The sequence below is a fragment of the Mytilinidion resinicola genome, assembly GCF_010093595.1.
Source record: "Mytilinidion resinicola strain CBS 304.34 unplaced genomic scaffold BDZ99scaffold_38, whole genome shotgun sequence".
In the NCBI taxonomy this organism is placed as follows: Eukaryota; Fungi; Ascomycota; class Dothideomycetes; order Mytilinidiales; family Mytilinidiaceae; genus Mytilinidion; species Mytilinidion resinicola.
The window spans coordinates 67,742-90,349 of NW_022985474.1; the positions used below are offsets into that span (position 1 = coordinate 67,742).

At 52.0% G+C, this 22,608-nt stretch overlaps 9 protein-coding genes across 9 annotated transcripts; 3 read left to right on the forward strand and 6 right to left on the reverse strand.

Moving 5' to 3' along the window:
* The first annotated feature begins 32 nt into the window (after positions 1–32).
* BDZ99DRAFT_577472 (uncharacterized protein) lies at positions 33–1,693 on the forward strand. Its single transcript, XM_033728699.1, has 6 exons — positions 33–309; positions 357–393; positions 446–513; positions 569–942; positions 993–1,060; positions 1,128–1,693. Exons 1-6 carry the CDS (start codon positions 127–129, stop codon positions 1,526–1,528), a joined length of 1,131 nt encoding a protein of 376 aa, XP_033568493.1. The 5' UTR covers positions 33–126; the 3' UTR covers positions 1,529–1,693.
* BDZ99DRAFT_455988 (uncharacterized protein) lies at positions 1,434–2,576 on the reverse strand. The gene is made up of 2 exons (XM_033718459.1): positions 2,332–2,576; positions 1,434–2,259 (listed from the first exon to the last, which is right to left on the reverse strand). The coding sequence occupies exons 1-2, from the start codon at positions 2,480–2,482 to the stop codon at positions 1,763–1,765; spliced, it is 648 nt and encodes a 215-aa protein (XP_033568494.1). The 5' UTR covers positions 2,483–2,576; the 3' UTR covers positions 1,434–1,762.
* Positions 2,577–2,694: 118 nt separating this feature from the next.
* BDZ99DRAFT_504475 (vacuolar ATP synthase catalytic subunit A) lies at positions 2,695–8,280 on the reverse strand. Its single transcript, XM_033724045.1, has 14 exons — positions 7,995–8,280; positions 7,900–7,930; positions 7,829–7,850; positions 7,733–7,781; positions 7,597–7,681; positions 6,874–7,541; positions 5,925–6,824; positions 5,818–5,870; positions 5,267–5,420; positions 5,111–5,205; positions 4,299–5,049; positions 3,606–4,247; positions 3,273–3,531; positions 2,695–3,219 (listed from the first exon to the last, which is right to left on the reverse strand). The coding sequence occupies exons 1-14, from the start codon at positions 8,214–8,216 to the stop codon at positions 2,966–2,968; spliced, it is 4,185 nt and encodes a 1,394-aa protein (XP_033568495.1). The 5' UTR covers positions 8,217–8,280; the 3' UTR covers positions 2,695–2,965.
* A 1,398-nt stretch (positions 8,281–9,678) lies between these two features.
* Positions 9,679–11,214, reverse strand: BDZ99DRAFT_469539 (uncharacterized protein). Its single transcript, XM_033721519.1, has 3 exons — positions 11,036–11,214; positions 10,042–10,800; positions 9,679–9,981 (listed from the first exon to the last, which is right to left on the reverse strand). Exons 1-3 carry the CDS (start codon positions 11,127–11,129, stop codon positions 9,836–9,838), a joined length of 999 nt encoding a protein of 332 aa, XP_033568496.1. The 5' UTR covers positions 11,130–11,214; the 3' UTR covers positions 9,679–9,835.
* A 687-nt stretch (positions 11,215–11,901) lies between these two features.
* Positions 11,902–13,088, reverse strand: BDZ99DRAFT_469540 (uncharacterized protein). The gene is made up of 2 exons (XM_033721520.1): positions 12,794–13,088; positions 11,902–12,741 (listed from the first exon to the last, which is right to left on the reverse strand). Exons 1-2 carry the CDS (start codon positions 12,806–12,808, stop codon positions 12,028–12,030), a joined length of 729 nt encoding a protein of 242 aa, XP_033568497.1. The 5' UTR covers positions 12,809–13,088; the 3' UTR covers positions 11,902–12,027.
* BDZ99DRAFT_469542 (uncharacterized protein) lies at positions 12,685–13,080 on the reverse strand. Its single transcript, XM_033721521.1, has one exon. The coding sequence runs from the start codon at positions 13,055–13,057 to the stop codon at positions 12,836–12,838; it is 222 nt and encodes a 73-aa protein (XP_033568498.1). The 5' UTR covers positions 13,058–13,080; the 3' UTR covers positions 12,685–12,835.
* A 1,599-nt stretch (positions 13,089–14,687) lies between the features above and the next one.
* BDZ99DRAFT_344567 (uncharacterized protein) lies at positions 14,688–15,494 on the reverse strand (the record flags this gene model as incomplete). Its single annotated transcript, XM_033714423.1, has 1 exon — positions 14,688–15,494. A coding segment is annotated over one exon (807 nt), but the record flags the coding sequence as incomplete, so codon positions are not given.
* Positions 15,495–15,995: 501 nt separating this feature from the next.
* Positions 15,996–20,053, forward strand: BDZ99DRAFT_483573 (ankyrin; the record flags this gene model as incomplete). The annotated part of the gene is made up of 9 exons (XM_033722583.1): positions 15,996–16,038; positions 16,224–16,407; positions 16,466–16,751; positions 16,905–17,135; positions 17,185–17,344; positions 17,398–17,694; positions 17,781–17,847; positions 17,929–18,529; positions 18,851–20,053. 9 exons carry the CDS (start codon positions 15,996–15,998, stop codon positions 20,051–20,053), a joined length of 3,072 nt encoding a protein of 1,023 aa, XP_033568500.1.
* Positions 20,054–21,100: 1,047 nt separating this feature from the next.
* Positions 21,101–22,306, forward strand: BDZ99DRAFT_469545 (uncharacterized protein). The gene has a single exon (XM_033721522.1). It carries the CDS (start codon positions 21,138–21,140, stop codon positions 21,852–21,854), a length of 717 nt encoding a protein of 238 aa, XP_033568501.1. The 5' UTR covers positions 21,101–21,137; the 3' UTR covers positions 21,855–22,306.
* Positions 22,307–22,608: the final 302 nt, after the last annotated feature.

Here is a 22,608-nt window from a genome sequence, read left to right on the forward strand (position 1 = left end):
GAATATGATACTTCTAATCTCTTCAGCTATCTATTCTGTGTGTATGGGTTTACCAGGACTTAGACAGCGATAGAGTCGTAACGCGACAAGAGCCGTAGCCATCTTTTGTCTTTCTTATCAGATGAAATGCGCCCACCAGGATCGGTGATATTCGCTGCCTCCGCTCCGTTCAGCTTAAAATGGCAAGTCATCGGCCCTGTCATCGCACTTACGGCACTGGCTACCATCTTCGTCGCATTGAGATGGTATAGTCGTGTTTCTTTGACTCGGAAAGTGGGATGGGATGACTATCTTATCACGTTTGCGTTGGTAAGTTGACCCCCAGAGTTTGTGCAAGCGTAGACTAATTGGTCAAGGCATTGTCAATGTCAATGATGGCACTCATCGTAGCTGGTTCGTTTTTTACCCATCTCGGTTTTCTATTGAATTCTAACATGACATACAGCGCTGTGTTTTGATTATGGCGACATAGACTGGCATGTGGACTGGCACGCCCTCGAAGATATAACCATTGTAAGTTCCCAATGAGCCTTTTGGTAGTTCTCTCATCTCCTAACCTACCCTTAAGCTCTTCTACACCAACAACGCCCTCTACCAAACCGCCATCAACCTCGTCAAATCCTCCATTGTCGTCCAATTCCTGCGAATTTTCACCGGACCGGTACCCACTCGCATCTGCCACGGAATTCTCCTCCTCCTCCTCATTGCTGCCTGCTGGGGCATATTCGGCGGCATCTTCCTCTGCATCCCGATCCGCAAACACTGGCACCCCGACTTTAAGGGCCACTGCATTAACTCCCGCGGATACTGGTACTCAGCCGCGGGGCTGAACGTCATGAACGATTTCATCGTATGGCTGTTTCCAATGCCGTTCATAAAGCAACTACGGCTGCCCACGAGACAGAGGATAGGACTACCTGTTGTTTTTAGCCTGGGCGGATTGTGAGTGCCCGCTATACCCATTGTCTTAACCCTTCATCTAATACCTCTAGCGTCTGCATCATCAGCGTCCTCCGCATGCTCCTCGTCCGCATCGCCGTTATCAACGGTGATCACACAAGTACGTCCTCCTCCCCCCTCCCCTCCACTCCCCATCCCTACTCAACTCCTTCTAACCCCACCCCCAGAATCCGGCAAAGAAGCCCTCCTCTGGTCCGCGCTCGAAGTCAACATCGCCATCATCTGTGCGTGCATGATGGCGCTGAAACCGCTGCTGGTGCATCTCTTCCCGCGCCTCATGGGGCCCAAGAAACCAGCGCTGCATAACATGAGGCTGCCGATACTGGATACAAGTTTCTGGGGCACGACGGTCACGACGTCGGCGCGGAGGAGCAGTACGTGTGTGGAGACGCCAGAGGGGCCGTGGATTAAGGTGGATACGGAGACGGTGGTCGGGGAGGAGAGGGTGGGGCTGGGTGCGGGGGATGCGTCCAGATCTTACGGATCTAGGTCTCGAGAGGGGGGTTCGTTCAAGGAAGTGGAAGGTGATGGGGATGAGAGGCTTTATCATCCAGAGGATAGACATTGAATCAAAGAAGTGCAAAGAGGAGATCGAAGCCGGCTTAGTGGTGCTGGATACCGCAATGCTTTTGTTCATCGTTGAAACTGTACCATATCTTCGCAGCGTGTGTAAGTAGGCGTATACTCCGTTAGCATAGTGCTTTAGCAAACTTGTAGACGTTCATCCACTGCCGTCTAGCTTCCCAATCACCCCATTAAAATCCTCGTAGAAAAAGTACAATCCTCTGACAGCTGTATTGATCTATCCCCTCCCAAACACCCTCCTCCCAAACCCCACCACCGGCACAACAACCACCCTCGCAAACCACGGCGTCGCCCACACACTCCCCACAAGCCTTACTGGCAACAGCGCCTTCGTAATCGCATACGCCGTCGCCACCTCGACCACAATCCTAACCCCCTTCCCCTTCCCCTCACCCTCATCCCCAACCCTATTTCCTCCATCCCGCCCATCTCCCTCCCTCGCATGGTCCGCCGCAGCTATTTCAAGCTCTCTTTCCTCAGTGGAGTCGGCAATCCACCCCTTCCGCCTAAAATACCGGCCAAACTTCTCGATCCCACTCGCGACCCACTCGCCGTCCACGACCGAGCTCGGGAGGTAGTTCGTATAATGAAAAAACGTCGTAAGCGCGAAGAGCGGGACGACTGCCGTGAGTTCGTGGAGGACGAGGAAGGCGGTGACGATGGAGGCCGGGGCAGAGGCGAGGGGGGTGGTATAGGGGTGGAGGAAGCGGGGGACTGGCAAGCAATTTGACAAGTTAGCCGGTGGATTGAGGGGTTATGGAAGAGTGGAAGGGGTATGTAGCATACGGCGGGCATTTATGCGGTCGATGCGGGATTTGTGGGTAGACGTGGAGGTGGAATTGGAGGTGTGTCGTGGATGCGGAGAGGCGTGAGGGTTGCGGAGGTGCGGTCGGCGGAGGTGGTGGCCGAGGCGGCGGAGGAGGGGGAATTGTTTCATTATATTAGCTGTAGGGCACAGATCTGGAGGAATAGAATCATGGTGTTGTATAAAAGAAGCCTCGGGATGGCGACATGGTGGTTGTGGGACAGAGGCACAGAGGTGATGATGTCGGGGAGCAAGCTTCATGACGGGGATATCGGACCGTCACGTGTTGAAATATATAAAAGCAATGAGTTTGATCTACATAACCTTGATCGCGCTCAGCAATTCCCACTCCAAGCCCAAACTGAGAGAACCCATCCTAGTGACTGCCCGGACGTGTCCGAGATCACAGAACAAAAGCGTCGGAACAGGGATAGCACAGTACTGAAGGTCTATTCGCTCCAATAAACATTCTCATACAAACACCTCCTACCCTCCCCTCTCATTCCCCCGTTATGCCATTCTACTCACCCGCTGATTACCCGCTCACACTATCGATAGTCTTCGCTCTCCCTTTCCCACCAGCAGCTCTTCAAAACCCTACCCCAGCGCCACCCCTCACTGCACCTGGTTAACAATCTCGCTCGCCCTGGTAAGACTCTCCACCATCTGCTGGCACTCCTTCCGCCTCCTAACGGTGTACTCGCTCTCCTTGAGCAGCTCATCAAATTCGTCAGTCTTGTACATGTTCTCGAGTAGCTCGCGCTGCATCTCCTCTTTCGTGAGCTGGACCAGGTTCAGCATGATGGCTTTGGGCACCATATCGATCATTGTGCGCCGGACGATGTTGAAGTAGGAAGTTATGAGTAGCTCTGTGGGATGTGGTTAGCAAGAGAATTGCGGCAATTGAGTTAACAAAACTTACTGATGACCTCAACCTCCTGTGTCTCCTTCTCGCTCAGCGTGCCACTCGCCTTGAGCGTCGAAGGCGGCGGTTCCATAGCCGCCATCTTCTTCTTGTTCTTACTCGCGAAGAAGGATCCAAAGAAGCCCGAATTGTCGTTTCCGTCCAGACTTGGGCTGATGGACCGCGGCGGTACGCTGGGTGGTAGCGGCTTCCCAGTTTTGGGGTCGACTTGTTGGGGTTTCGAGGCGTTGTGACGTTCGTGGATAATAGCCATGGCCTGCTGGAGATGTTAGCTAGGACGCTCTTGAAATGATGAGATGAGTATCTGGGGATAAGGGCCGTCGAACTGACCCTTGAGCCATTAATGAAATCGGGATGTCCTGTGTTGATATAAGTTGCCTCCATCGCGACCAGATCCTTCACAAGCTTATTTGCAGGGTCCATCGCCTTCTTGAAAAACGCAACAGCAACGGCATGGAACTTCTCCTTCAGTGCGGGGTATCTCCTGAACATGGGCTTGGTCAATAGCTGGCCGAGGATTCGGATTAACTCGTCGTAGACTAGCGACACGCATTTCAAGCTGGGATCTTCCAATCGCTTGATTTGTTGCTTGACGATGAGTTCGAAGGCGGTGGTGCCGACGAATAGCGCCGGAGAAGAGCCCGAGGAGTTGTAGAGAACAGTGCGGATATCAACGTCCTTCACTTGGTCGAAGGGGTCAACGGCCTTGACACCGTTGGCGTAGAGCTCATGGTAAACGAAGCTAATTCTGGCACCGCCCGAAAGTTCTATGCTAGATAACTCTTGGTTGTTGCCATCGAGGACCGATCGGTATTCGTTGGAGAATTCTGTAATCATGTTGAGGACGACATTTGAGCTGTTGCCAAGAAGTGAGTCTCCGAGAGAGAGCAGTTCGGCTTGGTATTTCTGCAACGAGGAAGCAATTCGGGCTTTGATGTCGGGGAGGGTTTGTTTGATGTGCATCATAAGAATCTAGAGCTTAAAATTAGCATTCGACCTATCCTTCGAAAAGGGGATCCATACCAGATTCAACTTCCGCGCAAGGTATGGAGTACCGCAGTACGCTGCCTTGTTCCGATATGCCTTGTGGGTCTCGAAGAACTGCCTCTCATGCTCCAGCGCATACGAAATAGCCTTCTTGTTCTCGATATCCCTCTGCCCTCGATTGACAACAGGCACGTAGCCTAGTCGTAGCGGAATGATTCGTCCAGCCAGGATATCCACAACATCCGTTCCATCGTCCATCAAATCGACCTTTGTAAGAACACCGATTGTCCTCTGTCCCTCAGGATCCACCTCGCGCGCCAGCTTCAGCCCATCCGAGTTCGCCAAATCCGTGTTCGCGGCAGTGACAGCCAGTATTATCGCGTTCGACTTGCTGATCTGCTTCAACACCATCTCCTTGATCTGTCGTTCGATATCTCGCGGCTGGTCTCCCACCGGCACCTTGGTCAAGCCGGGTAAATCCACCAGCGTCAGGGTTAGGACGTTTGGCGAGTATATCCGCAGGTTGATAGGCGCCGGCGAAATGCCCGCATTCCGCCCAGTCTTGGAGTCTGTCTCTCGCACAATCTCCTCCCGAATCTTGTTGAAGTCGTGGAACTTTTGGCCAGGGATGTGTAGAAACTCGCCCCACTCGTCGACGTTGGACTCGGCGTCCGACGTCTTCATGTCCTCGGTGATGCCATTTGCTTGCGGTTTGTTCGCCGGGGCGCGGTTTATCAGTTGTAGAATGAGCGGTCGTCGCGTTACTATGCCTGTTCCACGCGGTAGGCTAGAAGTCGTAGATGTCAGTTCTATGCTGTTTGATAGCCTTCCTGGGAGGATGTCCTTACAAATCTCTCCCCACGATGTTCTCTAGCACGGAGCTCTTGCCGCTGGACTGCGATCCTACGACTGCAATCTGGGGTAAATCTATGGGGTTTTGGACCTGCAGCAGGGGTCAGTAGGGCGCGGCGGGATATCGCATGCGCTGCAGGTGCGGTACGTACTCCGACGGTTGTGAAGACATCCTGGAGCTTGTTGACGAGAGTAATAAGGCCCGGATCATTGACGTTGATCGCCGTGGGATTCACCGTCGCCATGGTGCCGTCGGTGTATGGGGATATCTGTTGGTGTGGGCAGCTGGGGGTACAGATCTGAGCGCTGTCCCGCCGAGTTTAGGGGCGTGTTGGAGAGATGGGGGCCACTCAGACAGTGGCTCGCAGGGTGTTTCTGGAGGATAGGAAGAGTATAGGGAGTGTCTGCGGGTGTCGAAGGCGGCGAGTGTTGAGCTGGTCGGCGTTGGATGGGCAGCTGGCCCACTGGCAATCGATGCGGCGTCACAAGCCTCTCACGTGACCGCAATTCGTGGCGCAGTTCTCGCATCTAATTCTGCAGCCTGAAGCCTCCTCACTGGACGCGTACGCACTGCGAAGACGCCCAGGGTGCATTTGTACACGCAATCTAACCCGACCTCCGTAGCTAACCTATGCACTCGCTACCTCCAAAGACCAGATTCCCCATCCTCAATATACAGCAGTTCAACAGCACGCCTACCTACTCATCCGTCACGGCCGCAAACTTGTCCATCATCTTCTGCATCATCTCCTCGTACTGTCGTCATGTCAGCTGTGTACGCGGTCAAATTAGATGCTCGTATCCACGTACCTTCTTGCCGACCTTCTCCTCGCCATCGCTAGGCAACTCGAACTTCATGCTGCGCAACTCGCTCTGGATCTCTGATGTCGCGTCTCGGACCTTACCCCAGGTCTGGCCTTGAGCAATCGCTTTTTGCGCCTCGTCGTGGAAGCCCATCATAGCTTTCATCATCCATTCCGTCTTCCATAGCGGACAGAACTGGTCGTAGTCGCTGTAACCGTTCTGCTGCAGGAAGTCCTCTTTGATCAACGTCGCAACATCCAGCGTGATCTTATCGGGGTCGCCTAACGCAGATTTACCCACAAGCTGCACCACCTGGTCCAAATCTTCTGAAGTCGTGAGAAGCTCCTTGATTCGATCACGGAGGCGCGGGAAGTCGGGGTTGTGTTTCGCATAGTACTTGTCCAGCGGTGTCGTATACTTGCTGTAACTCATAGACGTGTTGACCGAAGGGAAATGCTTTCTTTGGGCGAGCTTCTTATCCAATCCCCAGAAGACCTGCACAATACCAAGCGTACTGCTAGTGACGGGATCCGAGAAATCACCACCGGGAGGGCTGACAGCACCAACGATACTGACACTGCCCTTGCGATCGGGGCTTCCGAGTGCCGTGACTCGACCAGCACGCTCGTAAAAGGACGCCAATTTGGCACCAAGGTAGGCAGGGAAACCTTGATCAGCAGGCATTTCTCCGAGACGACCAGAGATTTCTCGAAGCGCCTCAGCCCATCGCGACGACGAGTCAGCCATCATGGCGACATCCTTGCCCTGGTCACGGAAGTACTCTGCGACGGTGATACCGGTGTAGATGGAGGCCTCACGGGCCGCCACGGGCATGTTGGAGGTGTTGGCAATGAGCGTAGTCCGCTTCATAATGGGTTCTTTTCGCCCGTCGATGTCGATAGAAAGCTAGATCCTAGTTAGATTAAAATGATCGCGGACTCAACGCGAACCTTACCTCAGGGAAATCCATCAACACTTCAGCCATCTCATTACCTCGCTCTCCGCACCCAACGTAGACAATGATATCAGAGTTAGAGAACTTGGACAAACTCTGACTAATGACCGTCTTTCCGCAGCCAAAAGCACCGGGAATGCACACGGTACCACCCTGGACACTGGGGAAGAGAGCGTCGAGAACTCGTTGGCCGACGACGAGGGGAGAGTCAGAGGACAGCTTCTCAGCGGTAGGACGAGGCACACGGACGGGCCAGTTATGCATCATGCTGTATTCCGTCTTGACGCCATTGAACTCGAGCTCCAGAATCTTGGTATCCACAGTATAGCTGCCCTTGTCTGCAAGGCGGGTGATCGTTCCCTTCGCTCGAGGAGGAAGGAGGATTTTGTGGTCGTTGAGAAGACTATTTTCCCAGACGCTGCCAAAGACATCGCCACCCGTGATATGGTCTCCAACCTTGTATTTGCCAGGTGTAAAATCCCACTTCTTCTCGCGGTCGAGCGAGGGGATGTCGATACCTCGGGGGATGTAGATGCTGTTGGACTTGTCTGCAATGCTCTTGAGAGGACGTTGGATTCCGTCGTAGATGGTTTCCATCAGACCAGGGCCAAGTTCGACGGATAGAGGCTTTCCGGATCGAGTGACGGGGTCGCCGACAGTTACACCAGCTGGGAACCCAAGCATTAGTCAATGTTCTTGCAATTATGTAGGGTGAAGCCGTACCGGTCTCTTCGTAAACCTGAATCGTAGCTTTGTCCGCCTCGATTCGAATGACTTCTCCAACAAGGTTGTCATGACCAACTCGAACCTGCTTCGCTTTAGCCTGGACACAGTCCTCCATAGAGATGTTGAAACATACGAGCTCGTACATAGCACAACCAATCATGTCCTCGGCGACAATGACGGGGCTAGAGGTTGTCAGCTGCCAATTCGACCCTCTCCAGGATCTACGTACCCAGAGACAGAGAACACCTTGCCTATGAAGCTGTCAGCTAATGTTGGCCTGGAATCCTCAAATGTACATACCGGTGTTCTCGTCATCAGCATCTTTCTTACTCTGCACCCCACCAAGTCAGCTATCAAGCCCTCGAATTCGCGCTTCTCGCTGCATTGAAGCTTACCGGAGCCATGGCGGGAGGTGGTAGAGCTTCCGGCGATGCGGGAGCTTCGACTACAATGTCGGGGGGATTGAGCGGTGGAGAAGGAGGAAGAGGTATGTCGAGGACCTGCTCTTCGGGCTGGGGAACCGGTACAGTCTGCGGGGCGGGACTGTGGGCGTTGCTCTTGCGCACGAGGTCGAGGAAGGAAGGTCGAGCTTTGAGTCGCGGGCGCAGACCGAGCATACACAGCTCGAGAGGAGTTGAGAGGGTTGGATGGGAGGAGAGTGGGTGCAGGTGGTGATGCAGCTCGCGGTTGGTACCGATTGCACGACGTCGTTGCTTTTAGTCAAAGCTCCATGACCAGGATCATCGAGAACTCAGAGAGATCCTAGACGACCTCACTAATCACAAGCAAATCACTAAGAATTGTTTTCTGCTTCATATCTTCGAGTAATGAACTTATCTTCCTCTTAGGGAGATTCATCAGAAACGCCCAGTTGCAGTGTCACGTGATCAGAATAGATACCATGCTAGTATGGGTTGAGGGTCTGTCTATAATACCCACTCAGGCACTACGTCCTTCAAGATCTGCCGAGCATAGAAAAACTTCCATGATTCGTAGACTTGGTAAGACCCCATATCACGTTATACATCAAAGGCAAACAGTTACGACGATGTAAAAGGCTATTTCTACAACACATAAATCTATTGCTCTTTAAAATGCAAAAGGATTGCACCAAAAGATGTATGTACAAACCACCCGCACCAGCCCTCGAACCTGCGGTCTTGTGTACGGCGGTTGCCTGAGCTGAAATGAGACCAGCTCACAAAGCTTCCCACTAGCAGAAGGAAAGAATTCCCTAGGGAACAAGCGTCAACAGCCTTTCGGCTCGTTGGTGTTCAATCGATCCGTAGATCTCTAAACTTTGGTGTGGCAACTTTCCTGAAGACTCTAGAGAATTATTTACAATGTGTAGGGTAGGGCATGAAAAGATAGTGGGAAAATTAGGGAACGACTAGGTAGCCTGAAAAAAAGGGAACATGTTCAGGCTAAATACTCCCAAAGTTATGTACACCACTTCACAGGTAATTTACCGCCTTGTTTTCTCAACGCGTTCTCTTTTTGTTACTTCTAGTTTCTGTATTAGCTATTAGGTCTGCTATTATGAGCTCCTTACGAGCAGACGAGTGAGGTTGATGCAGCTGGCCGATGCACCGTCCCGTCCCCGACGGTAATCAAAGAAGCGGTCAGGACATAGCTATAGGTCCAGTAGATCCGAAGATAGTCTCTCTTATTTATAGCTCATCGTTCAAAACATATCAACCTCCTGCCCGTACCATCTAAAAAGCAGCCGCTCATCAACTCGCCCATAATGAAGCTTCAAGACACCAGCCCCAGACACCAAAAGAAAAGAACGCATACTCACTGCAACCGTCGAACCCTCATCCCCCGACGATGGCTGCCTAGACAGCTGACTCGAAGTGATACGAGGAACCTACCACTGGCAAAAGGAAAGGGTTCTCAAGAGAACAGGTCCCGAAGGTGATAGGTCTCAGTGTTCCGAAGAACTAAAGATCAATTGGTTGGCGACTTTCCTGATATTCCATCGAAATTATTCCGTTTATAAATGCAGCCGGTTGAATTTTCTGGCGTTGCGCTGGATGCCTTGGTGGTGTCCTGCATGGGTCTGTCATGACTCACATTACCGCATCCACATCCCATATCAAGAAAATACCGATATCATTAACATTAATCGTATAGTAGTATTCCAAACTTTTCCTTAATCTAGACCGCGAGCCCATAAATGATACTCGAAACCCGGATACCAAAACCCATTATTCAAAACGTTGAAGCAGAGAGTCTAAGTCCTGCGCTTCTTTGAAGGAGGCGAACCGTTCTTGCCCTTGCCCACAAGACCTCGGATATCAATCTCGTCGTCGCTGTCGTCATCCAAGTCCTCGACCTCGAGATCTGAGAGTTCCTCGTCGTCCACCTCGTGAGCCGACTCTGCACGCATTGTTAGCGAATCGTTTGTATATAGACAAGAATATCGCAAACGGTACTTACTGAAGTACTTGATAGCACCCGGCCAGAGCTCCTCGGCCAGAATGGTCGCCAGCTCCTCGCCGGCCGGGAACACCTCAGTGTCCTCGTCGCCATCTTCGTCCTCATCTTCGGGCTCCTCAACTGGCTTGCCCTGCTTCCGTAGTTCGCGTCGTGCTAACTCCTCCTTCTTGGCTTGTACGGATTCGGCAGCTGAGACGTATTTGTAGGACGAAATGAAGCCAAACCAGGCGAAGAACGAGAGGCTAGACTCCTCGGCAAGCTCGATCTTCTGCTTCAGCGCCTGATATTCGGGGAGACTCGCCGCGTCCCCTTTCTTAGCCCCATTTGTCTTTCCACTCGCAAGCTTCTGCTTCGCCTCCCAGAGTCGCACCGCCGCGTCCGTCAGTCCAGCAGTCAAGTCCTTGCCCTTTTTCCAATGTATCTTGACCGGCTCCGATACCAGGCCTTCCCATCGCGAGGTTTTGGAGTGACGGTACCAGAACTTCTTCTCGAGTACCTTGTCCGTGACGTGGTCGTTCTCCGCAAAGGTGAAGCGGACGCAAAAGCTGCGCGGCGAGCCGGTCGGGTCATCAATCTCGAAGCGCGAAACGGAGAATTCATCGAGCGCGTCGGCGAAGAGCTTGCTATCTGACGGCTGGATGTGCTGATCTAGCTCTGGTGGGCATTGCTCGAAGACGAGAGGCCAGAAGTGCGGAATCTTTGCGGCGACGGCGGCGCGTTTGGTGTAGAGGGGCTCGGTTAGGGCGGTGGTCTTGCGGACTGTGGTCGCGTTAGCCTATTTCCTTGAATGGGAAGAGCTAGAGAAGCAGGTCCGCGGCGTAGTGGCATCAGAGGGATTGAGAAGATAGATTGCTGGTGTTGAAATCACGCGCGTCCTAAACTCTCCATACAGCTCTGAGATTGCATGTAGAGAATTGGAAAGCGTCTTCTGGCCCCAGCGTCGCTCATCACGGTATTCTCACGGTGTGGGAGTGGGAAAAAAAGCTATACGTACTGATTTCGAGCTCGGCATCGTCAAACTCCTCCTCGAGAACCGTCAAGTCCTCGAAGCGGGCCAAGAGGGCTTCGGCATCAACACCGACTTCCATTGTGCTGGCTGAGATTGTAGGTGGAGTAGTTGATTGAAGGGTATCGAAGGATAGAGAAAAGAATGTGGTGGTGATAGAGAATGGTGGTAATGAGCAGAGATGTGTTGGGAACCACTTTTCCTACGTGCAGGGATGCAGCTTCCCCGGCTTGGCGTTCCCCGTCAAGGTCATAGGGCTGAGCCATTCACCATTTCACCCCGCTACTGATTCACAGGCTCCAATCCTTTACGTCTTGTTCCCAAATTCTTGAATGGGGGTGAGAGACTTCACGGTGGTGCATATGCCCCCAGAAGCACGCTCCACACGCCCTAATCCACACCCTCACGTCATGTCCATGCACGGGTCTGATTCACAAGCTCCAATCCTTTACATCCTGTATCAAGATTCTTGCATGGGCGTGAGGTTCCTCAGAGTCGTGCGTATGCCCCCCAAACCGCACTCCGTACGCCCTAATTTGCGCTCTCATGCTCCTACTATCTATGGGTCTAATTCACAGCCTCCGATTCTTTACATCCGATTTCAAAATTCTTGCAAGGGCGTTAGGTTCCTCAGAGCCGTGCATATGGCCCCAAAGCCACGCGCCCTTATTTGCGCTCTCATATTGCCCCGGTCCAGCGGTCTAATTAACAGCCTCTAATTCTTGACATCTCGTTCTAAAATTCTTGAAACGGCGTGGGGTTCCACAAGGCCATGCGTACACCCCCAAAACGATCACTCGACTATATGTGATTTAGCACGCGTCGCAAAAAACATCACGTTCAATGCTCGCGCAAGCAGCTCGAGAATCAGGGTCTTATTCCAGTCGTTTTGACTACTATTATACAAATCCGGGGTGCTCCCGCCGTGTCATCCCCCTCTCCAAAACTCCTCCCACCACGGTCCGATTTGAACTCCATTTCTAGTGTCCAGTTCCACGCCCTCCAAATTGGCCCCCCTGGCCCGGCGCCCCGCCCGACATCACCCGCCTGCAGAATCCCTCCGACCAGCCATAGTAGTTGACAAATCTGGTCCCATCTCCCACCAATCTGTGGCCCATCTCATCAATGTCAACGACCGCACGCTCCGAATCGCCCCCATTGTGTTCATCGTTTGCAGTCTGCAAAAGTTCATCGACAGCGGTCTTGAGGGCCTCACTGGCCTGTTCGAGCTGGACATCCATCGGCCTGATTTGAAGGGTGTCAACCGGCGCATCCGGATTCCTGAGCAGAATTGGCACCATCAGGCCAGCTGGCTGGTCGTGCCAAGCCACGCCTGTGAAGCCGTGTAGAGTCGGCGTCGGAAGCGGGCGTTCTTCGACGATTTCCCGCAGCGTGCAGATCAGGTCGGCGGAGTAGTAGTTATGCGCCTGCCACAGATTCAAGAGGACCAGCAGCTTCTTCTTCGTAGTTGGATGGCCCTTCATGACGCCCCCGGCACAGCTCTTGACAGCATCTTCAATCGTCTGCTTCAGTCCATCGCGAAAGGCTGGGAATGGCGATGGAGTTTGTCGATGGTATTTGGCGGAGTGGAGCAAGTCATTGATAAGGTAGAGGATGTGAACGCGTCGTCGCGGAGCCGGGCATCTGCTGTTGGGAAGCTGGAGGTCTAGACAGGTCTTGAATTTGTGGTTGAGGTATGCTGCCAGGGTCGCGATACCAGGGGTTGAGGGGCTAATGAAATCCAAGATCCATGCGCGACATTGCTGTTGACACACGGTCCACGTTAGTTCAGAGTCGGCGCGTAAGTTGGACTGAGCAGTGATATATGCAAACCTGGATGTTTGTGGGCGAGCACTCGTCGATGACGGAGTCGATAAGCTTGAAGAAGCGATCAAATTCGGCTGTCGGGACTGCTCTGGTTGGGTCATTGGTTAGCTTTGTCTGAAAGATCGCCTTTTGTAAGTCGGCGGTGGTCTTGACGTGCTTGGAAGCAGCGGTGGTTGTCGGCATGGCGAGCGACACTGGCGACGAGACTGGCGACGACGTGGAGGAGAAGACGGCCAGACGCGACGCGGGCGCGGTTTTGAGGTTCGCCGGAACAACTTTCTGCCTAGCGCCCCGCGCCAAGCGAGGCCGAGCTCGAGCTTCCGACGGTCACGTGACGCGTCCCTTCAACCGAACCTCCATACACAAAGCAGCCGCGTTGGAGAAGGTTAGAAGACCAGAGACTGAGTGAAATGAAGGCTTATATGCCCAGGTAGAAAATCGGTGCTGACTAATGGTGAGTAAGCCAATAGCTTTCATATAGAAGGTATCCAGAGAATTGTGGTATCTTGGTGGAAGATAACTTGACAAGTAAGCCAATAGGGTGGGAAAGATCTTATACCGAGTGCCTCTCGTTGTATGGTTGCAAAGATATCCTAGAACTGTGGTATTTTGGTGGAAGACCACATGGCAAGCTATCTCATAGCATCGGCCAATCATTCACCAATATCCTTTGGTTCGCGCTAACCTGGGAGAGTCTGAACGGAATATTAGGAGCTTATACAAAAGGGATTAGTGGCCGTTCGTGCGCACAGATCCGATCGTAACTCTGCGGAATGATGGTGCTTGAGATGGCCTGGCAAAGTGCTCGATGGTCTAAAGTGATAGACTTTTCCGGATTGAAACTTTGAAACCTCGCTGAGGAACTTCAGACAATGGCAGAGGAACATAAGATAAAGACGGTGTTTGCCAACTCGAGGTAGTAAGGAGCCCGCCATCCTTGAGGACACATTATCGACAAACCTAAGCATAGGTTGTCGGCGTGTGAATAAGCGGAAGGAGTGAGTGCGATTACTTGACTTTCCCACCTACATCTCTTGACCACCGTCTGGGGTGGCCTAGCGAGTGTCCTAGCTCTTCAAGATCATCGACGTGAAGCTTGTCTCAGTCAGTGAAAGCTCCTCGAGACACCACAAGCAGTGGTAATGAAATGTACACATATGTATGATGACGCACTGTGAAAGGAAAGAGAAGAGAGAAGGGATACCTCTTAACGTGTACGAGGTGTCAGACCAAAATCCTGCAGGACGTTTGAGCGCCGTCTAGAGACGCTTGACAAGCTACCTGACTGAACCAGATGATACGCAATTGTCGGATTTGGAGTTATGGGAATAGACAGTGACAAAGGAGCGTACACATTTACTAGCCGCAGACGAAAGATGATATCCCCGCGATAAAAGAAAGAGCCACTGCTGGTGCTCTCAAAATGAGAAGAAACGGGCAACCGAGTGCATGATCCATATTTGTGGACGCCTACGCCCTAAAGTCATCATTTTAAAGCCATCATTTTAAAGCCATCATTTAAAGGCCCAGACAGTTCAGACAGGACATCACCGACAGCCGTAAATACGCTTGGTTGGTTTAAGTTCACAATGCTAGAGTTCTTCAATGTTGAGAGGTGCCAAAGGAGACGCATATATTCCATGATATGCGTAGAATACGAAAGATGAGTCGAACAGATGCAGATGGGGTATATAGAAACACATATCAAAACACTCGAGGTTCTCAAACCTGCAATTTTCACCAATCTAGATGACTCAGCCTACTCCTGTAGCCCCTTCTCATCTATAGCGCCCATGCAAAGCCCAGCGGCAGACCCCACACACCACGCCCGAGGAAACGCCATTCCCCACTTCCCCATCAACCCTTTAAGCTGCTCCTCCGTGCCTGGGACCACATTCACAAACACCCTCCCTTGTGCTCCCTCATTGCTACTACAATTCGGCTCCGAATGCATCGCCCCCTCCACTGCACCGAGTCTGAACCAACAGCACTCTCCCGGAGCCGGACTCACAACCTCAAAGTTCAAGGAATCAAAGGTCGAGGCAAGAGACTGGCGCACTGAGTTAGCGGCTGTAGCGCAGCCGAGACAGCGAGTGCTGGTGCATGGATGGGCATATTTGGAAGACGCGGTAGATTTGGCGGTGGATTGAACACGAAGGGCATTGGAGTTCGTTTTCGGGGAGAGGAAGAGGGTTGGGGCCCCGAGGAGGGTGGCGCAGAGCTTCCAGGTGCCGGGAGCTAGGGCACTTGGCGCGTCTGAGGGGGTTACAGAGCTAGACCTGCGATTGTGGGTGCTGGTTTTACTGAAGAGCTTCCATCTGGACTTTGGGGCCACGATGCTTGTAGCTTCTGTGGACGTGGGAGACTCGAAGAAGAGATCGTCTGTATGCCATCGTGGAGTATCGTATTCATTCGTAGGTAGCGTTGCGCGTACGGTTATCCAGTAGTTCCCCAAGCCAGCTTTCTTCAAGAAGTCGTTCACATAGGCTACAAATGGAAGGAGGGAGGGCAGGAGGGCGGAAGCAGGTTCGAAGGTCGCGTTAGTCCAGGTATCGAAGGAAGCAGGGAGAGATGAGGGTGTGAGTGGGAGGAGAGGACCACAGTATGTCCAGGTGGATGAGTTGAGGACGCGGCGAGAGGGGTGTGAGGGTTGGGAGCAAGTGTAGGGCAAGAAGGCGCAGGGTGAGGGGAGGGTAGAAGGGTCGGGAGGGTCCATGACGGAGAGTTTGGTAGAGCGAGGCCTGGAGGAGGCGCGGGAAGCTTGAATCATGAGAAATCCATGGTGTATGGTGTGAAGGAGAAGTTCGGGCAACACTGCTTGCAGACGCGTGATCCGATGCTTGGCATGGAGCTTGCCTTGCTCTTCGGCATCACCTCTTTCCTTCATGAAGTGCCACAGCTGGAATGTAAGATCTATACAAAGAAGATGAGGAAAGTTGTTCCAGGTCAGAGTTCTCGCACGTTTCTTCTGCTGTCAGTTGGTGGCTCGTTACGAGCCAGCTTTCTAGTACTACTCCAATTTTCACTTCTAACTAAATGTTATCCTTTTCCAATGTCCACGATGTACTGCCCTAGTCTTTTTCATTATATCTTTCGTCACAAGCTCGGCTTTAAATTAGACATGCATTACTGTGGCCTGCAGAGCTGCTTTGCCCCAACCGCTCGTATGTAATTGCAAAACGCCAACCCTAGCCTCGCTGCCATCAGGTAGCAAGAACAACCACGCTGCCCCCGCCAGTTTCTAGGCTGAACTGTCTCCCCTTGCACAGCTTTTAGTCCTCGAATATTGACCGAAATCATCGGCAGCGGTTCAAGAAACTTTTCGCATAGCGAGATAATCAAGCGACAGCGACAGCAGTAGTCGGGCTCCCAGTTGAGCAGCCCCAACCAACTCCATCTGCGCTTGTGGAGTCTCCAGCACCAGCAGCACAACAGCCTCCCGAGCCGATTCGGAAGGTCAACGACGGCTACGGCATCAAGGTTTTTCATGATCCTGCGAAAAATCCCATCAATCCTTCCAACCCTGTAGTAGAGTTAGTATAAACACCGGTTAAGATTGGTGGTGTACGCGCAAGGCTAAGATATCTTCAGTGTCGTTTTCGTTCACGGCTTAACAGGAGGTCAATTGACCACATGGACGGCGAAGGGCGCAGCTAGACCATGGCCCGAGTCTCTTTTAGCGGACGATATCCCCAACGCTCGAATATCATCATTTGGATACGACGCGGACGTTGCGAAGATCTTTGGGGGACAAGCAGGGCAGAATGGTGTCAGAGAACATGCCAGAAATTTGGTGGGATGCATTGCTGATCAGCTGCAATTCGGCTCGGAGCCCAAACTGCCCATAATTTTCGTAGCACACAGCTTAGGTGGCTTAGTGTGTGAGCAGGTACTTCGAGACTCCTTCCAGCATACGTTGAGGCGGTAACTTATCCGTTAGATGCTCTCGTTGGCAAGTAGCGGAGAGGAGCACTGGCGAGACATGTTGGATTGAACTATAGCGATTGCTTTCCTGAGCACACCACATCAGGGGTCTGAATTAGCCAATTGGGGAACCCTCGCAGCCAACCTCGTTAATTTGGCAAAGAGAACGAATCCCGGTATCGTCGGGCTCCTGAAACCGGACTCGGAAGTTCTCCGGGACGTGACACAAGACTTTCACGCTTTGCGGCGCACTAGGGAAGACACAGGCAAGAGAAAGATAGCCATCAAATGCTATGGAGAACAGAAGGCCATGCAACTAATAGGAAAGTCAGCTATAGTAAGACTTGTCAATCCCAAAGCCGTGTTCCGCTGTGCTAATATTACAGATCGTTCCTAAACAATCTGCAACGCTGGACGGTTACGAACTTATTACTATCTTGGGCTGCGACCACAGTAGCATGACCAAGCTCGCTGCCAGAGACAGCGAATATAGCAAGGTGTGCATACAGATCCAGAGGTGGATCGAAGCATTGTCGCCGGTGCCAGGTAGTTCATAAATAATCGAAAAACGTATTCAAAGTTTACCTAACTTCTGGAAGACAGAACTTTGAGTCAAGACGAGCGTGAATGTCCGCAAACATTCCGGACATCAGATTACGAGCGATTCAAAGATAGAAATCCTGATCGACTCGAAGAGACATGTCTGTGGTTGCTAAATTATGAGAATTTCCAGACCTGGTATAACGATCGATCCTCCTGCTTCCTTTTGGTGACCGCAGATCCAGGGTGTGGCAAATCCGTCTTGACCAGGTCGCTTATCGAGAGAGAGCTAAAACCCTCTTCTACTCGTACAACCTGCTACTTTTTCTTCAAGGACGACAATGAAGACCAGAAAAGTGCGACGAATGCTCTTTCAGCCCTACTCCATCAGCTGTTCTCATAGAAACAATCGCTTCTCCATCACGCTATTCGGGACTTCCAGAGCGAAGGGAAGCGACTGACCCAATCATTTCACAAGATGTGGAAGGTCCTCAATCAAGCTGCGGCAGGTCCGGAAACTGGCGAAATCGTTTGCGTCCTCGATGCTCTCGACGAATGCAAAGAGTCAGAACGACTGCAAATCATTGAAGCTTGAACGAGCTCTATCTGCACCATACTTCCTCGCGAGGGAATGGGGCCGAACTCAAATTTCTCGTAACTAGCCGCCCCTACCAAATAATCGAGGGACCATTTGCGAGGCTCATCAATGACATGCCAAACGTTCGACTGAAAGGAGCAGACGAGTCTCCGGCAATCAGTGCAGAGATCAACCGCGTCATCAAATACAGAGTGCATCGGGAGATCGGACCAGAATTACACCTGGATGAGTCAGAGAAACAAGCGCTCGAAGATGATCTTTTGCAGATGACTCACCGGACTTACCTCTGGCTGCGACTTGTCATTGAAGAGATACGCATCCGCTGGAGCGTTACGAAGAAAGAGCGGACAAAATTGATAGGCACACTTCCTGATACAGTCTACGAGGCTTACGAGGCGATTTTGACAAGGAGTCTTGACAGGACCAAGAAACGAAAGCTTCTCTGCATCGTTCTCGCAGCCGGACGGCCCCTCACGCTGAAAGAGATGAATATTGCCCTCGCCGTCGAAGACGAGCATCGGTCCTACGACGAACTGAGCCTTCACTCCGAATCTAGGTTTCAAATAGTCATCAGGAATCTCTGCGGCCTCTTCGTAAGCGTCGTAGACGACAAGGTCTATTTGATGCATCAAACGGCCAAGGAATTCCTTCTTGCCACAGGTGTGGTGCTCAAAAGTGGAGGGAAACACTCGATTACACTAGTAGAGTCAGAGCTTGCTATTTCAAAAACTTGCATTACGTATCTCCTCTTCGATGTGTTTACTACACAGCCGCCCGCGCTCGAATTCCCTTGTCCTCGCACTTATTACGCTGAACTTTTCGCTGAACTTTTCGCTAAATCGAAGGGAACCCTAAAAACCATTGCAGCCTATTTCGCAATCCATGACTATCTTGCCTATGCCACGGAATTCTAGGCTATACATTGGGGAATAGCCGAGACGGGAGTACACGAGGCGCATAAGACACTCTTGCAACCGGCCCTGGAGTTATGTGACGTTTCCAGGAAAGGAAAAACTTGGTTCCTACTGCGCCCTTCGCAAGACGACTACAACAAACTCGTCTTCTATGGTCCCAGACCGGGTGATAGATCGATCATGCTCATAGTAGCATCATTCCTCGGGTTCCACGCCACCGTCTCAGAACTTTTCGAGCTCGGAGCGACTGACGTCAACACTACTTGCGATCACGTAAAGGGGACACCGCCATCGTGGGCGGTGAGGAAGGGGCACGAAAGTGTTGTCAATATGTTGCTCAAGAGAAAGGATATCGACGTCAACCATCCCGACTGGGAGAGTCGCACCCCGCTATTCCATGTTGTACGAATAAGGAACTACGCTGTCATAAAGCAACTCCTTGATAGACAGGGTGTCAAGGTCAATCATAGGCTCAATGATGGTCGCACGGCCCTATTCGAGACAATGGGAATTAACACTTCCAATAGCTACATAGATGTCATCAAGCTGCTCCTTGCAAGACACGATATTGATGTCAATCTCGAGACCTCCAGTGGAACACCACTACGCTATGCTACGCTCAACAGATGTGCTGGCGCGGTGAGGCTGCTCCTTGAACGAGACGACGTAGACGTAAACTACAAGTATAACGGCAAAACATCCCTATGGGAAGCGGCAGAATGGGATCCTAAGGAAATTGTTCAGTTGTTCTGTGAGCGAGATGACGTTGAGTTCCAGCGCGAGGCTCTGTTCTGGGCGGCTGTGGGGGGGCACGCGCAGGTGATGAAGCGACTTCTACGGCGCTTTAAACTCATCATCATCGTGAGGAATAAGCGCAACGAAAACATGCTAGAAACAGCAATGGAAGGACGACACGATGAATTCGTTATCGTTCTGAGATATGAGCACAACGAAAAGGTGCTGAATGTGCCAATGGATGGAGCGTGCGACTTGATAGTGAAGCTTCTGCTCGACCTTCACGTTATCGATCTCACTACTCAAAGTGAACCCAGTAGAGACACTCCACTGATAAGAGCAGCGAGCAACAGTAACGAGGCAGTGGTAAAGCTGCTTTTAGAGCGGGACGACGTCAACCCCAATGAGGGGAATTACCTTGAACGGACGCCACTCTTGGAAGCTGCCAAAGATGGACAAAGGAGGTAGTAAAGCTCCTCCTTGAGCAAGATATTGATATTACCCACCGGAACGGCTTCGGAGAGACGGCTCTCGCTCTCGCGGCGAAGCATGGGCACAAGGAGGTAGTAGAACTACTTCTTGAGCGGGTGGATACCCGCCCAAACCTAAGGATAATAGGGTCTGGACTCCGTTGTCTTTGGCTCGGCGCTGGAGACGCAAGAAGGTAGTGCAGCTATTGGAATCAGATACCAGAGTGCACCATGAGCAACTCTCCGACGTGTCCGATGATTGAGTGGATACAGAATCAGGCTCTGATGAGGACGACGACACATCCGAAGATGTCGAATCTTAGCGCAGAGGATCGGGACGCGAGGATTTGGAAGACTATAATGACGAGATTATGAGCTTAGACAGTGACTACTATGGTGAAAAGTCGGTTGAAACGAGTACTAGGGACTATGAGGAGTAAAGATTCTTCGTACATACATAGGGAAACGCAAAGTCTCATGTAACAATAAAGTTCTCTGGTATTGTAGCGTAAGACTCCATCCCAAGCCACACACACCCCAACTGTCCCAAATTCATCCATGACGCCTCAGACAGATAGAAACAACGACCGAGGAAGAAAGATCTATTCTATAGAGATATGTTGCCAGTCTAATGCTAATGCCTGTGTCTGTGGTGCACCGCCGTGTTACCTAGAATCAATTCGTCTGTAAACACTTCCTCTGGCGGATAATGCCTCGAAGCGTCGTACCTGGTGTCGTCTTCAGGGCTTCAGGCTTCTGCGCTTCACTAGTGGCTGCAAAATAGCCGGCGAAACGCAAAGTAATTGGACACGCCATGGGCGCGTGAGCCAGTCGTGCCATGGATCACCAACCTCACAGCTGCACCCCCTCACTTTGCCCGGCCCAGCAGCGTCATAGCGCATGCCAAACGTAACGTGAGCGTCGCCTGAGGGCATGGCCTCTGCTGCGCAGTCCCGTGCAAGCTGCCCTCTTTCACGCACCCCGCTCTTATAAAGCCATCACGGCCACCCTGGCCTTTGTCTCGTCCACCACTAACACCAATCACCACTGATCTATCTACCTTCAGAGCTCCAACCGCTACAATGAGTGCGAGCACCCCAACTACCGCTTCCCTCACTCTCCTCCCGCACCCAGTTGCGTCGACTGTGCACACTGTCGGCCAGCTGCTCGCGAGCAAAGAGCATATCAATACAAACTCCCTCGCCGACCGCCACTACGACGATACCTTCTTCGTGCCTTTCTACAGAGACATTCTCACCCTCAAGCCTGATGAGACCCTCGATTCCTCCCTCGGCGGCATCCGCCTCCTGTCCGCTCGCGAAGCTGGTAGTTCCCTCGTCCAACTCAACGCCGAGAAGATGGAAGTGCGGGGCCTGAAAGACCCACAAGGGGCACTGGACCTTGTCGCCAAGTCCCCGAGCGCGCAGTCGTGGCTGAAGCTGCGGCTCGCTGAGGGCAAGGAGGTGGCGTTTGTCACGAAGGTGCAGAGTGTGAAGAATGCGAATTGGAGACGGTGCAGTGTTGTGGATGTGGGCAATGGAATGGTGAGGGTTAGGGAGGAGAGGAGGGCGAGTCGGGCAGATGAGGATGCTGTGGAGCTAGGCGAGGGAGGCCTCTTGAAGAAGGTGGATAGCAAGACAGAAGAGGAGCTGGCTGTCGCGAGTCCAACAGGAAGCAAGAACGATGTGCTGGCGTTGGAGATCAGAAAGGTGGTGCTGGAGGAGGGAGATGGTGACGATGTGCAGTGCCAGCTCGGAGAGGTGCTGGGACAAGAAGAGGCTGCTGCCTTCTTGAAATGAGGGTATACCATAAAGTAGCGGAAGCTGGTGTTATGGCTATGGTCCTTTCTTGGAGTTCGGGACTACAGAAACTTCCACTTTGCAGATAATCAGAGGAGCTTTGGTGGATTGACAATGGACGAGACTGATTTATGGTGTTCTGTGGAGTCTAGGTGTAATCTTCAATCTTAACAAAAACAGTATCAAAATCAAAATGATTCACTTTCATGGAGCTTTAGCGGGGCGAAGTGATAATCAACTCATACCCATGTCTCTAGCGCATTAATTTAGGCCATGTATTTAAGACTTTGCGTTACTCATTATATTAGATGTCACGATGTTAATGGTGGAGTCGTACGTGGGCCACCTCGTCTGCCGTATGTGAGCAGCTACGGTCGACCGCGATGGCCATGAGCGCTCTTTTTGGACATGTTCCGAACGACACCAAACTTCCAATTCCAATCTTCTCTGTCTAACCAGAACTCCGAGCATCTATTTCGAACGTATATGTTACTCTATTCATTAGTTCTTATCTTACGACCGGTGCAATCATCTCGAGCTGACCGGACTAACTACCCCAGCCCGTCACTCCTGCATTGCCACGTTTGGTTGCATAGGTACTGCATGCATATGCAACCTGACAGCGCGGGTCTTCCCGGTCCACGGGTTCATCCACTCATGGTATCAATTGGCAAATCAGAATTGTGGGATGAGACTGGAATGCATAAAGAGTGCAGTAGTGAGCGTTCGCCGTCTCTTGTCGGGTCCAACCTCC